The 15,813-nt window shown below is 40.2% G+C and overlaps 1 protein-coding gene across 1 annotated transcript in view; it reads left to right on the top strand.

The window, feature by feature from the left end:
- The window catches only part of cdh2 (cadherin 2, type 1, N-cadherin (neuronal)), a 54,265-nt gene extending 45,362 nt beyond the window's left edge, over positions 1-8,903 (top strand). The window contains exons 13-16 of the mRNA XM_058066613.1: positions 583-816; positions 1,000-1,139; positions 3,964-4,128; positions 7,762-8,903. Coding sequence (XP_057922596.1) covers positions 583-816; positions 1,000-1,139; positions 3,964-4,128; positions 7,762-7,968 — 746 coding nt within the window. The 3' untranslated portion in view covers positions 7,969-8,903. The remainder of the gene's footprint in view (positions 1-582; positions 817-999; positions 1,140-3,963; positions 4,129-7,761) is intronic.
- The last annotated feature ends 6,910 nt before the right edge of the window (positions 8,904-15,813 follow it).

The raw sequence follows: 15,813 nt of genomic DNA, 5'->3' as shown, positions 1-15,813 counted from the left end.
GGCGAGCACTTGGCTGGGTGTCTCCCAAACAGAAGCCTTAAAAGACAATAGAGTGAAATATTAAGTGTACCTTTATACATACTTTTATGTTTAATATCAGCACTTGTGAGGCGAGAGGTAATGCAAATTAATATTTTTAAACACTTGTGCTGTGCTGGACTGTTTTTGTGCCAGTGAGTGAAATAATGCAGAGTTGCCATGCGTGACTACAACTCTATATCTCGTAGCTGTGGTCATATTGCACTTCCACCTCTGTGGGTTGCAATCAAGTTGCATTGTAGTTAGTAACACATTGTGAATACTAGTATTGTTTTATATCATTAGTGTAAAAAGCCTTTAAAAATATGCTAGCTGTCAGAGATGCATTTGTTAAAACACAATATAGCCAGATGGGATAATGCCATTGGGATAATCACGGCAAGCAGTTTTAAGCTTAAGCAGCATTATCAAATGCTATTCAGTAGATTTATGATGCTCCAAATCCTAATTCCTTGTTTTGGATTTGATATTGTGACACAGCCTCCAGGTAGGAAGTATGAGTCACATTGTATTAATCATGGCTTCCTTTTGGACCATCTATAGGTGACTATGCTCAACTGCGCTTGAAAATTGGTTTTCTCGAGAGTGGAATTTACGAGCTGCCCATCATCATCACGGACTCCGGGAACATGCCTCTGTTCAACACCTCCCACCTGAGGATCAAAGTGTGCCAGTGTGACATCAATGGAGACTGCACCGACCAGCAGCATATCATGGCAGCCGGGCTGGGCACGGGCGCCATCATCTCCATCCTTCTGTGCATCATTATCCTCCTCAGTGAGTGGCGCAGATTACTTGAAATGCCAGCTAAACATGATCCCGATGATCGTTAAGATTAATGCCGGATTAGCAAAACAAAATATACACCGTCTCCATTCAGGATATGACACGGGATCCGATTATATGTGTATGAAAATGTGTCTGTTTTGTAATACGACACCTCGCTCTCTGCCTCTCAAGTTCTCGTGCTGCTCTTTGTGGTTTGGATGAAGCGCCGCGATAAAGAACGCCAGGCTAAGCAGCTCCTCATCGATCCAGAGGATGACGTGCGAGACAACATTCTCAAGTATGATGAGGAAGGCGGCGGAGAAGAGGATCAGGTAGGGATGATGTGACGTGCATTAAAATCTCTAATAACACTGTGGATTATTTCAAAAGCCTTGAAAATCTATTTTCTCACTCAGCTTTTGTTTTTGCCATGGCAATCAGTTGCTTAAACATTCTCATGTTTTTTTTTCAAGGCTATTTGTGGTTCTTATTTTGTGGTCCTGGTTAATGTCATAATCTATAATGATCAATGCTATAAAAGTCATAACATTTTAAGTTCAACGTAACACATTGGCATTCGTAAATTTTTTTGGGCGACCAAAGTAGGGTGCCAGTAATATCACAATGTGATGATAACCACAGAATGAGGGAAGGGTCTGACTGGTCAGTAATGACATCAATTTTCAAAAGTTTTTCCTGTATTTTGTCGTAAGTTCATTCCACTTATATGATAGAGTTGTTGTAGTTTGGCTTTTTGTGATAGAAAGTGTGATGATAATCATGCATTGTATGACTTTGGAGGCCCCGCTCTATGACTGCAATAGCTAGTACACATGCTTCCTGTTATTTCTTAAGCACACTTTTTATTCCATTCATTCCTACACGAGAGCAGAATAACAATGGAAGCACATTTTGGTCCATTTGCTTGTAGGAAATATTGGACATGTTTGTTCAAGTGAAACTGGTTTTCACCTCAGAGCCCATACAACCCCCGAAATGCCACAGGCATAAATAGTGACACCGCTGCATCTCGCTGCACTGATCAGGCATGTAGCGGCACAAATTCAATTGTCCTAATGACCCCTTGTTAGCAGAATGGAATCACTTCATAAAAAAGGCAGTGTTATTCCATATAGGCTGTTCTCTCTCTGGATGAAGTGCCATGGTGGCTCACAAATAAGCGGGAGACCCCGCTCTGACCCGACAGTGGAAAACTTAGCCTGGGAGACTTGTAATTGGTGGGCTGATGTCATTTGGAGACAGACATCTGCTGTGCGCCAATAATGAAGCTTTGTCTAAGGTAACAATATGACTGGAAGACCATCAAAACATCTGCCGGCTGTTAGTGCTCCCACTTGTGTATTCTAGTCCTCACTGTCCACACATTAAAAAAAAAAAGAACTTGTGGAAAAGGAAAGTAACACCGCTCAAACGCAAATTAGTATAAGCTGCCACATATTGCAGAGTGAACAAGTGTCCATTCTCAATGGCGCAAAGGACAGCAGGCACCAGGAGAAAATGGTCTTGTCTGCGTTGTCAGGGGAGTCAGCATTAGGTATTGGGGGGGGGGGGGATCTGACTTTCCCAGCGCTGTGGTGTGTATAATACCCACCTCTGTTCTCTGTATCTCCCACCAGGGAGGAAATTGAAGTGTCAGTCCATTTGGTGCTCTCTCACTATATGATTTTAGCTGCTGCCATTGGCCTGGCCTCAGCACTGCTTATCACAGGCAGGCAGACAGCTGATCACTGACATGGATGGATATACCATAATAGCCAATTGAGAGGTCAATGTGGATAACAAAATAGATGAATGCTTGACAAGTACAGTGGAAGCATGTCTTTAATCCTGTCCAAAAGGTCAGAGGAAAGCCATAACATACGAAAAAACAAATACATTTTGCCCTTAATAATGTAAATCAATAAAAAATGAACACACATTTTATAGACTTTTACCTGGATGGAAGACTTGTTGGTGAGAGCCTCATTCTAGTCGTAACAAACGTAACCTGAATGTGTGGACGGTCGATATACTCGCTCACTTGGACTTCATTGTAAACCTGAGCAGCAGGTGCAATCGCCATGATGTGTGTCTGTTAAATCATACCCCTTGCAATGTGTGTTAGTTAAGGAACGGTCCCATTGTGACAGATCGTGCCTTCTTACTTCATTAAGAGTTCTTTATTGAATTCAATCGTGTCTTTATCGAAGTTCTCTCACTGCAATTTCTTTTGCAGCCATATTTAATTAAAAAAACATTACCTTAACACTCAGAAATCCACAGTGCTCTTTGATGCCTCATTAGTAGAGCGCGGCACACTGTGCTTATTAACGAAGAAGATGCGTACACTGTTGTTCATTGTTCTGTGTGCACTCTATCGACAAATAACCAAAAACTCACACATCATCAAAATGATTAAGGGATTCCCTACCCAGAATCTGTCTATGGTGTCCTGACTCTAAAAGAACCACTACACGTTCTTCACCGAGACTAAGACACCAACGCACTGTTTGGATGTGCGATAAGCGAGACTGTATGAAAACAGGGACAGTAATTCTCATAGAAAACCAAATCATACCAACGTTCCACTGTATTTAACTCGAGAAAACTGTACAAATTTTCTAACTTGCATTTGAATTTCGGGATGGGATTTGTTGCTCAATTATGAAAGGTTACAATTTCATTACTGTCCAATGAAAGGCATGTATCTCCAAAAGTTGCAATTGATTGGTCACTGTAAGATGGAAAGCATGTATCTGCAAATTGCACAATTACATTATGTCTGTCCAGTGGAAAGTATTCACTTGATTTATTATTGTAGAAACCTGTATTGATCAGCCAATGACATGGCTGAATCAGTATTTAAAGGGATATTACATTAGACAGAGTACCATCTATACAGCATGCCTATTAGGCACACACACCTTCTGTTAGTGATAACATCTTGTCACTCCTCCCCCTCTCCTGGTCATGACTGCCATTCCCGTTGCCATGGTAACGTTAATAGGATTAGACCTGTCTTATGCATGGCTACCATGCTACTGTATGTCTGGTGATTAGAGCCTGCACTTCCGGTCCTGCCTGCAGCACATTGTTGTGGCGCAGTGTACCTTTATTTATACCATCACACTTTAAACCTCTCTCATTTCTCTTTAGGATTACGACTTGAGTCAGCTCCAGCAACCCGATACGATAGAACCCGATACAGTCAAACCAGTGGGGATCCGACGTCTTGACGAGAGACCGCTCCACCCTGAGCCACAGTACCCCATGAGGTCTGGTGCTCCCCACCCTGGAGACATCGGAGACTTCATCAATGAGGTAAAAAACAATAACAACTAAACTATACCATAATACATTTCACACAATACGGTGGGTTAAATGTAAACGTGAATGCAAAATAAACTTTCACTCGTTCGATTCCACCCTCGGACATCTCTGTGTGGAGTTTGCATGGTCTCCCCGTGCATGTGTAGGTTTCCTCCCACATTCCAAAAACATGCTAGGTTAATTGGCGACTCCAAATTGTCCATAGGTATGAATGTGAGTGTGAATGGTTGTTTGACTATATGTGCCCTGTGATTGGCTGGCGACCGGTCCAGGGTGTTGCTCTTCGGGCTCTTGCCCGAAGACAGCTGGGATAGGCTCCAGCATGCCTGCGACCCGAGTGAGGATAAGCGGCATAGAAAATGGATGGATGTTTATATGACATCATAAAGGAAAAAGTTTGTCTTAAATTGAAATTTTCTATTCTACCATCAAGGCTACATTTTTGGCAACACACTCTGAACTTAAATGTGTTGTAAAATAGTACATTATAGTATGGACAGTACATTATGGGATCTTTAAACTTCACACACCATTATAGTATATAGTATGGATCAGTACCTGGCAGACCGCAGTCTTGACATTGAGACTGAGATGTGCCTGCCGTAGGGCAGATCAGACTGGACCTTAGCTTGAGGACATTTTCTATCTCTGGACCTATTTGAATTTTACATATTTCATGTCTAGAGGGCACTAATAATGTTCAAAACTAAATTTTGAAGGTCGTAAACAGGTTTTGTAAGCTCTAACTATGAAAAGGAAGAAATCCTCCTTGCAGAAATTTACAGTCAGGTCTGGAAGTAATTATCTGTGATCAACGAGGGATAACTGTACATGCTTTTCATACAGTTCATAGAGTCTTTAACCCGCCTGTTACTACCTTACAAGCCATCTTAATTGCAGAGAAAAGTTAGAATTGTTTTGCTGCTGGAGCAAATCCAATTCCAGGATGGATACCGCAATGAAAAGCTGAATTTTAAAGGAATGTTCTCATAATAAAGAGTTTGGTTCACAGAATTCTGCATGATGCTGACTTGGGAGGCAATTTACCTCAAACAGAATGATTGTTTTTTCCCAGAAGAAGAGGCCTAAGGCATCTTGCGCACGTCTACTCAGTGATGTACAAAGGCAGAAAAGTACATGATGCTAACACACTTAGATGTAATTTTTTTCTCTCCCTGTGTCAGTAAAGAAAGACGAAAAAGAGGAAAAAAGTAACATTGCGAGTGCAGTGTTCAGAGTGGCCTCGTTTGCCTGAGGCCCTCATTGACTCCCGCTCGAAGGGAGACTGTCAAATGAAAAGAGCACATCATGTATTTTTCACATGCTCCAAAGGACGCAAGTTCCACAGCATTACCAATGGAGCTGGTGTCTGCTTTTTGGATGGCAACCATGTTTCTGGAGATGAGAACTCTGAACTCCGACCAGTCGTCCCTCTTACATCTTCTCACCTTGCCAACATTAATTTACCCTCACGCTGTGTATCGGCAATACACCTGGCACGCAAGGGAAGTGATGTTTTTTAGATAGTCGTCTGTTGCCACCATTTGTCATTTTGGTGGATTCTCTCACAAGGAGTCAGAGCAAGTGGCGACCCAGAAAACCTACAGTTGTTTTTGTCCCAGATTCCGCTGCCAGTATCGAGAATCTTACCTAAGTAGATCGGAGGAAAGGGGCAGTGCTTGGTTTTACCACCCACACATCAGGGACTGATACCAGTGGTAGTGGTAAGGAGGGAAAGAGGGGATACATTATTAAACTCATTAGCGCTCACTCTAGTGGGTACAGGAAGTGCAAAAACTGACTCTGGACACCAAATGCCTTGACTAAAATTACATTCTGTGATTGACTAACCTTATGAAGTCGCCTGTGGCGTTTTTGGCTGCAGATGGCATCAGGCTATAACCAGCAGAGCAATTATGGTTGTAATTGTAATGAACGATCCATGTGTAATATTCCCCACCAGATTATCAGCCCCCCCAGCAAACATTTGACAATGGCTAACAAGTGGGAAATAATTGCTTATTGTCGAGACACTTTAAATCAATCTCTTTTTGTGAAAAGTCTATAACGGCAGCACTGAGGATGGTTTCCCAGAGGGAAAGGCGCTGCGTCCCATTCTTTAATCCATTTATTGTTTAAGAAGGTGGCTGCAGTTCAGGCCAGAGCGCCTCTCCGCTCCTACATTACCAATCCATCAAGTCCTTCGTATGCCCTCAGGAGGCAGTACAGTCTTGAAAATCAATAGCGATCAATAAGGTGTTATGAAGATTTCTGGGAATGTTGCACGCCAGTCACATGTGCGTGACAAACAGACTGTCCCATTGGCTGAGCCACAGATGTGCTCAGTGCTCAAGTATTTATTCATGAGCCGGAGATTGCTATTTAGATGAAAGATGACACGGTATCGCGAGGTGCTATCATCTCTCAAGCCTCGCAAAAGCTTCTGAAGAGCTCCCTCAGAATCCAGCAAATTCACACTGGCCAGCAGCAAGAGAAAAGGTTCAACCGGCTTTAATAGACAGTGAATGAGCCGAGAGATTTCGCAACATTGGGACAAGCTAGTACAGGGGTGCTCAAACTCGATACAGTCGCTAACCACTTCAGACATTTGACCTGAAGCCATGTACCCTTTATTCATTCATTTTCTACCGCTTTTCCTCACGAGGGTCGCGGGGGTGCTGTAGCCTATCCCAGCTGTCTTTGGGCGAGAGGCGGGGTCCATCCTGGACTGGTCGCCAGCCAATCACAGGGCAATGTACCCTTTACTCCTGCACAATTAAAACACATTAACCTTTTTTTATCTTTATAAAGCTGAAATATCCCTGCTGAAAAAAACAGCATAGACCAGCTACCAGCAAGACCAGTACATGTTGTGTTTTCGTGCTGGTAGCCTGGTCTGGAAACTAGCTGGGAGCATGACCCGCACGAAAACACAACCTATGCTGGTCTTGCTACTCCTGATACCAGCATACCATCACGAAAACACAACGGATGCACAAAACATATGCGAGTCTATGCTGTTTTTTTGCAGCAGGGATTGAATAGAATTGGTTAATTAACATTGTATTTTGCCTGGTCAAGTTTTTGTAACATAAGTAACATAAGTTGGTATGCGATGTCTCTTTAATTCAGTCGTGTTTGTCATCTCCTTTATCAAAATGCTGGAACTTACAACTTTCTTTGGCAGAGACTTGCAGTATAACTGTAATAACTGGTAAATAACTACAGTGTCAACTGCTGATGACATCATGGACAGGCAACACAGCTGGGGACAATAATGTCCAGTTCTGGTTTCTATTGAATTAGCATGCTAACAGGCTGCTAACAAGGATGTTTTGTGATAAAAAAAGATGTTACAAACACAGTTGGTAATGTCATGTAATGTCTTCATAACACGACAAGACGCACGCCACATTGTATGGAAAACCAGATTTTTTACATAAACGGAAAAAACACGCTAACCGAGGTTCCATTGTGTTTAGTAATATTGTAGTATTATATCATAATATCTTACTACAGCTGACACAAACAGTTAGCTTTTAATGCTAACGTAAACGGGGACAGAGCTTGTACATAGTGTCCTTACTTCCTCCCAATTCATTGGTTGTGTTTACCTCCCTACAGGGACTGAAGGCGGCAGACAATGACCCCACGGCTCCCCCCTACGACTCACTGCTAGTGTTCGACTACGAAGGCAGCGGCTCCACCGCAGGATCCCTCAGCTCGCTCAACTCGTCCAGCAGCGGAAGCGACCAGGACTATGATTACCTCAACGACTGGGGGCCTCGCTTCAGAAAACTGGCGGACATGTATGGCGGAAGTGATGACTAGGACTAGCCACTTGATTGGAGGATTAAAAGATAAAAAAGGATAGATTCCTTTGTGGAAGGACTTGGAAATGTGATGGAACTGTGAGAGATTTTTTTCAATAAAAAAAAACAAAAAACAACCAACCAACCTAGGCTTATTGTTGTAGTCTCCGCATACATAAATGCTTGTTCAAAGCTTAGGCACAGGCTGCGCTCGGCGGATGCAGGAGGCAGCACTGGTGGACGGTCACACCATTCAAGACTGTTGCTATCGAATGAGCTCAGTTACACTTGAATTTCACAGTACAGAAGCACTGGGATATAATGTGCCTTTTTGTACATTTCTTTTGGAATCAAGATGATTAGTTTTATGTTACAAGGCTTTAACGGTACTGACTTTTTGGAGTGATTTAAAAAAAAAAAAACAAGTATGTGACACTCTGGTATTCACTTTTTTTTCTTTTTTTTTCCTTTGGTTCCACAATGCTCCTGTTTATGAAGGCTTATTTAAATATGGTTACATAGAAATGAAGGAAGGATCATGTGTCAATTATAGCAGCACTGTATAGTACGCTAGACTTTTTCACTAAACACGCAGCTGGTTGCAACTAAAGGGAGTTATCAATCACACTTTTGTAGCACATTATTTTCACTTTTATTTTTCTGAAGTGATGTAGTATTTCCAAAAACAAAAGGTCATCAATGTACACTTTCATTGCCTTAGTCAACATCATCATCATTGAGTTTTACTTCACTGTAAAAAGATGTGTGTACATAATGTTTTGTTTTTTCTTATCTTTTCTTTGGGTGTAGTATATGAAGAAGTGCAAAAAGTTCCGAACCTGTAAATGTATAATTTGGACCACAAATGACAACAATTTTTTGCATGTTTTTATCTTTTCATGACGGAAAATATGTTGTTTCCCAAATTTATTTAGAAGATGGAAAAAAATAAAAGACTCTGGGTGACAGAACATGTGTAGAAGTAAAGAGTGTTTTTGTATGAAAAAAAAAGATCTATACATATATTCAAAAAGATAGAATACAATTTGAAAAGTGGTTCTAGTAATGTCAGCACAACTGTTGGATTTGTACCAAAAAGTCGGGGGGGGGGAGACATGCAAGGCACTAAAAATATTAAAGCTGAGCTTTAATAGTGGGAAAACATTTTGAGCTTTGTGGAAAACTTTTGTTCTGGTCTCTTTCTCTCTCACCCAAACAATCCAAATAAAATTCCAGTTTGGAGCTAAACTGTGCTGTTTATTTGGGTTTTATTTTTTGTTTTTGTTTTTAAGTAAAACAGGTTGGCCTAAATAGAAGGCAATATTTATTATTGTAGAAAATAATCTGAAATAGCCATGAGTGAAGACATTTAAACAGTAATCCCTCGTGTCCATAGTGTTGTTGGAAGTATCTTGTCCCGGTGCAACTTTGTCACTGATCCTTGAGCATTGTTGGCAAGAATCTGCTGATACTGACTGGAATCCATGCGGCCTTCAACTTTACCAAGATTTCCAGTACCCGCACTGGCCACACAGCCCCACAACATGATGCAACCACAACCAAATGTTACTGTGGGTAGCAAGTTTTTTTTGTCTTGGAATGCTGTATTCTTTATCCGCCATGCATACCCGCCACTTGTTATGTCCAAATAACTCCCTTTTAATTTCATCAGTCCGTAGCACCTTTTTCCAAAATGAAGCTAGCTTGTCCAAAATGTGCTTTAGCATACCTCAAGCGGCTCTACAGCATCCCCTTGTGCAAAGTGCACTGGTCATTGAATATATCGCCACAGCATTCATGAGGTACTTTGCGTGGACCATTCATGCTAAAAATGTGTGTGTTTGTCAAAGGCGGTATGAGAGGTGATTCGAGCTGGAGTGTGATTTATAATGGGAAAATTGTGTGAAGGTGTGCGTAAGCACGGTTTTATAAATCTGAATATTTTTTGGCAATACACGCACACCTTTTCAGCTTTTGGGCGTATGCACACTTTAAGTATGATTTCTACGCCATGTTTTATAAATGAGTCCCCTGTACAAGATGTATTATGTCTGATTGTTGCTGTGCTGGCCTGGAAATACTGAAGAGGATTTTATTTTTTGTGAACGTTAAAATGCAGGGAAAATTCTGGAAAGTATTCCAACGGAAGGGCACCGGGAAAGAAGGGCATGACATGGTGAAAACAGGAGGGTTGTCAGGTATACATGCTGGTTTGGGCTTAGTTTTTATACCGGATGTCCTTCCTGACGAGAATCAAACCCATGGCCTTTGCCATGAAAGCAAGGAGCGTGTACCATTACACCACCAAAGAGTTGTTTTTTTTTTTTACTGCAATATACTACAGTTAACATAACAGTTAATGATGTTTTTTGCGTGGAAAAATTCTCCAGGGTTTGTCTTACATTGGCGTCAATACTGTATTTCTGTGTAAAGGTTAAATATCCAAAGCAATTTAATTCACAGTTGTGCAGCCAGAAGCAAAACAACATGTTCTCACATTAAGGTCAACCTTCTGTAAAAATGCTGAATCCATCCACCAAGCTGAACGACAGCAGATATTTCTAGTGTAAAGAACAGTAGGTCACATTGTACTTGACCTAAAAAAATCAAGAGCCCTCCGAAAAATAATTTTTAAAAAGTGCCTGTAAGGCATGTATCAGTGCCTCTGGGATATGTGCGGGATGTGGACCGGAATGACAAGTGTGTGTCTGTGTGTCAATGGTGGGCCAGGCACGCAGGGAGGCGGGTGGTTGCTCGACACAAGAACTTGTTCGGCACCCGGTGTGCCGTGAGGACACTCAGTCGGGGAACATCAGTCTTTTAGCCTTCACCCGTCCATCTTTCCTCCTTGGATTCAATCGAAAAAACAAATACACACATTCCATTCTGAGGCTTTTTTTGAAGAGAAATAGTTGAGTGGCATCGCTACAACATTAATTAAAAAGACACAAATTCAAATAGGCTTCTTAGACACTCAACATGTTTCATTGTGCCTAAATGAATATATCCATCATAGGTTTCCATGGTGAAAAAATAACTTTAAAACCTCTTAAATTAAATGATAGAAATAATGTCTCTTCTGTATTACAAAAATTGGTCTGTGAGGAAATTGTGTCTTTTTTTAAATATTTTTTTACAGTAAATCTTACTGCACAAACAAAAAAAAGGTGTCATCCAGCATTTTTTAAATATTGGTTTTCATTATCATAAAAAAAATCCCATGTCTACCAATATCACGTTTTATGCTGACACTGGGACAATAATTATCACCCATCAGTATTATCTATATCAGTGGTTCCCAAACTTTTTAAAGTCACGTACACGTTCGGACATTGTGACCTGTAGCCATGTACCCCCTGTACACTTAAAAACATAAACCTTATCATGTCAATTACCTTGATATATTGAACATAAGTTATTGGTTCATTGATTTTTTTATTGTAATTCCGGGTGGAAAAAATATGTATTTTACATGATGACATTAGGATAAAGTTTGACATGAGCACTGATAAATAGCTTATTATCCTACATATATTTTATTCCACTTTATCCGGCCCTTTGAATTTAATTAATATAAGATTAATTCATTTTCTACCGCTTATCCTCACACGAGGGTCGTCGGGGGTGCTGGAGCCTATCCCAGCTGTCTTCGGGCGAGAGGCGGGGTACACCCTGGACTGGTCGCCAGCCAATCACGGGGCACATATAGACAAACAACCATTCACACTCACATTCATACCTATGGACAATTTGGAGTCCCCAATTAACCTAGCATGTTTTTGGAATGTGGAAGGAGACGGAGTATAATATAATATTAATTAAGATTCAGATTAATTAATTAATATGACTTTTTGTCCATTCAGGACGGCTATGGTTTAAGTCTGCATATTCATGTTATACCAAATTGAAGGGGAAAACAGTATCTGTTTAACATTGTCTGCTATAAGTGGAATATTTTGTAACATTTATTGTTCTATGAGCAACAAGCGGTTGGTGTTGTAAATATCAAGTACTTTGGGCATGTGTGGGTGTGTTTGCTGTGATTTACAAGTGCAGGACTGACAGCAGTTTGCTCGTTTTGTTCCTGTTTTTTTGAGTATTGAAGTGTCCATTGTGTGACTGGAATCTTTCCATGGTGTCCCAACTGTAAAAGAACCACTACCCCCTTATTTATCGTATCTGAAATACAAAAATACATACAACCAACAATAAGGCGTCATTTTCAGGTCATTTTCCACTCACGGTGACAGGTTTTCACCGTTGGGAATGTTCGGGGATTAATTGGAATGCCAATATAAATGATATCTTCAAGATGAAACACTCTTAATAAACAAAGTAATCATTCAAACTTAATTATTTCTTGATATGATGCACACAAAGCAAAGAACAACTTGCCGCTCTGTATCCTTCCTGCTGCAATCTCCTGCACTGTGAGGCGTTCAGGCGCACTTGTAATTTTGAGTGTTAGGCACCAATTGTTTTTTCTTTTTTTCCCCGTACCCCCTATGGCAATTGATGTAGTCTAGTGGTATGCAGCTGAGTGTCCTAAAAACCAGGACATTTTCATCACTTTCTAAAAAACTAAACCCAAGACATGGTCTGGGAAAACAGGATGTTCAGTCACCCTCCGTGATAAGAGATACTAGGGGAGTATGAACATGATTTATCGGTAGTTATTTTGGGTACAAAATAATCACACATTGCTGCTTTAGCTTGTGGATCTAATCTTGATGTTCAGATTGCTTCCAAGAGGTCAACTCCCACTGACAAAGTGATCTCTTTCAATCCCTCGGCAGGTGAGGAGAAATAACTTACATCTCTGGACCGCACTCCAATTTCACAGAGTGGAATATCTCCCAAAGGCAGCGAAGCACAGGACATAAAAAGGAAGGCAGGCACATTCACATTAACATCCACCACAATGCACAGTTGGTAACATTGACAGAGCGAGAAGAAGAAGTTTATGGAATATATTATGTGGCAGATTAAAAGCAGAATGCATTTAGATGATTACGATCATTGACATTGACAGAAAAAGGACTTGTGCCGTCTTATTTGCATGATGCTGTAGGAGGGACGGGGATGAAATAATTGCTCTAAACAGGATCTTATTTGCACATTTCTATCCTTCTGACAAATGGATAAAAATAGTGAAGCATTATAAATAATCGGCGCTGCTAATTAAGTGGGGAAGGGAATGACATTGGTTTCATTGCCAATTTATGCAGACGTTGATTTATAAAACACACATTTAGACAAAAAAACAACAACAATGGAGAGCTATGAGTGAATGATGAATGTGTGATTGTGTGAATGTGTGAACACCCAAAAAAAATAAAAACACCAGTGCACTCTTATCTTGGAGAAGATCTTGAGCTTGCTGTTTTTTCAGTAGATCCTCAAAAGCAGCAAAGCTCTCCTGTCATATGGAGGATCTCTGATGTTCTGCAGTAAGTCCTTCAAAACAGCACAGTGTTCCTGTTGAAAGGGTATCATTTTGCAAAACAAAAAAACATCTTTTTGATAGAAATAATGTCTCTTCTGTATTACAAAAATTGGTCTGTGATGAAATCGTGGCTCTTTTTTTTTTACAGTAAATCTTACTGGACAAACAAAAAAAGGTGTCATTCAGCATTTTTCAAATATTGGTTTTCATTATCTGTAGAGCCTTCAAATCAGGAGATTTGTTACTAATGTTTTCAATCTAAATGTTTTAAAATAGCAGGTCCCATACCATCAAAGCTTCCACCCATGAACCAGGACTGGGCAACAATGATTTAAAAAAATAATAATTTAAAAGTATATACATTTTGGAAATAAAAAACCTTCTATGTTTGTTGTTTTGTCATTTTGGATTAAAGTTATAATTGACTATTCAAAACTTGCCTTAATGGACCCGAAGACGTTGTTGCTATTCCCATTAAAGACTAGTTATTGGGCGACTACTACAGACAGTAAACATGCAGCCTGTTACCCAGACATATCTTACCACAATACTACTATTTTGTTTAATACACAACACATACCTAATAATCAGCTGCTTAATCAATCACTGTCCACTATAATTTTGTGGGAGCATAACTCAAAAAGGTCGGGCCCCACTGATATAGAGGATCTTTGATATTCAATGAGAGCACAGAGCATTGAAGATCAAGACATCACAAGCAAGACTTTAAACAAAAAGAAATTGATTCTAATATTTCACATAGAGAGGAAATGAAAGCCATCGGTGTGACCAGACTGACCAGGTCTAGACACAAATAAATTAAAGACGTTTTTGTGTCCACCATGTGGGCTCCCTGTCATCCAGTCTTACTTATTTATTCATTCAGTGGCAGCCTGCAGGGAGCCCACTAAAGTTCCATCGATAACCCACCCAGCATCCATCTTCCTTAGGCTCACCAAAGGTCAGTAGCAGCATAATTTAAGATTTTTTTTTTATGCTATCAGATTCTAGTCTTATGTTTACCAACAGTCGTGCCGTGGCGGCCACTGGTGGCTCTGTGATACTTGTTCACACACTAATACACACACACACACACACACCCACATACATTTAAACACAATGCTGAGCTCGGTTGACTGCAATGTGGTGAAAGACATGTTGAGTCGATAACAGGGACCCATGGGTGCTGGTAGAAACAACACTTGCAGGCCCTTTTCCAAAGACGACATCTCAGGAGTGCTCAGAGGTTGTAAGTTGACAGCCACGTCCTTATGAGAACTTAGAAGCTTACCAAAATGTACCGCATGTTGATATGGCGACCAACGCGAAACGTTAAGTCTGATAAGTTCTCATAAAACAAACTAATCACACAGACCTGCAAAAATGACTGAAAACATGGTGGTATACATGCCTTTATTTGAAACAGTCTTTTCAATAATCTTGACGTAATGTTGGACACGGTATTGTAGCAAATGGGGTAAACCACTACAACATTGTTGTGGTCTGCCATTGTTTTAGCTTTGGAAATCATTTTTATTGTGTGTTTTCCTTCAAATGGAACAATTAATACTGTTTAAGCCATGTTTCCCCGCAAGTATGGTTGGTAATTGTAATGGTAATGGTGTTATTTTATTTGAACATGCATCAGATTACAATTGAATGCATCACATAATCAGTTCACAGTTCCACATGTCCAAAAGGAGTAGGAAGAAGCAAAGCTTATTAAATCCTACCCCATCCATCTGGTGCTTTTACAATCAGTAACTGTTACATTTGTTCACTTCCTGCTTTCCTAATAAAGTTTAAGGCAGGGGTCTCAAACTCAATTTATTTGGGGACCACTGGAGCTCGGGTCTGGGTGAGACTGGGCCGCATCAGGTTTTACTTACTTTTTATTTGTCTACACAAAATAAGATGAAAAATAAATAAACAAACCAAGAATAAAGAAAAACAATCAATCAGTAATAAATCAATAAATCTAATAATAATAATAATAATAAAACAGCAAATAATATAAACTTAAGAAACCACATATAGTTGGTGGGTAGACAAATTATTTTTTTCAGATTAAAATTAACAAAGCATTATTAGAGCCCTGTAGACATGACAAAACACGACTATAGTCACATTTATACTCTTTTTATTTACAACATATTGCGCAACTGCAGGGTCTTGAAACACATGCTAACTCGCAAACTAGAGAGCTAGCAACCTAAACGGTAGCTTTCAAGTTATTTCCTTTAAACTTAAATAGCCAAAAACTTACCACTTCCACACGGATTGGGAGGATAACTATTAACAGTTATTTAACCTTTAACATGAACATTAATCAAATGCATCCATATCAAACTTGCGCGGGCCGCACTAACATTAAACTTTCATATCAAGGCGGGGGCCTCAAACTAGTGTCCTGCGTGC

Source organism: Doryrhamphus excisus, chromosome 3 (assembly GCF_030265055.1).
Source record: "Doryrhamphus excisus isolate RoL2022-K1 chromosome 3, RoL_Dexc_1.0, whole genome shotgun sequence".
Taxonomy (NCBI): Eukaryota; Metazoa; Chordata; class Actinopteri; order Syngnathiformes; family Syngnathidae; genus Doryrhamphus; species Doryrhamphus excisus.
Note: the sequence above shows the minus strand (reverse complement) of the source record. Positions and strands in the feature narration are given on the sequence as shown.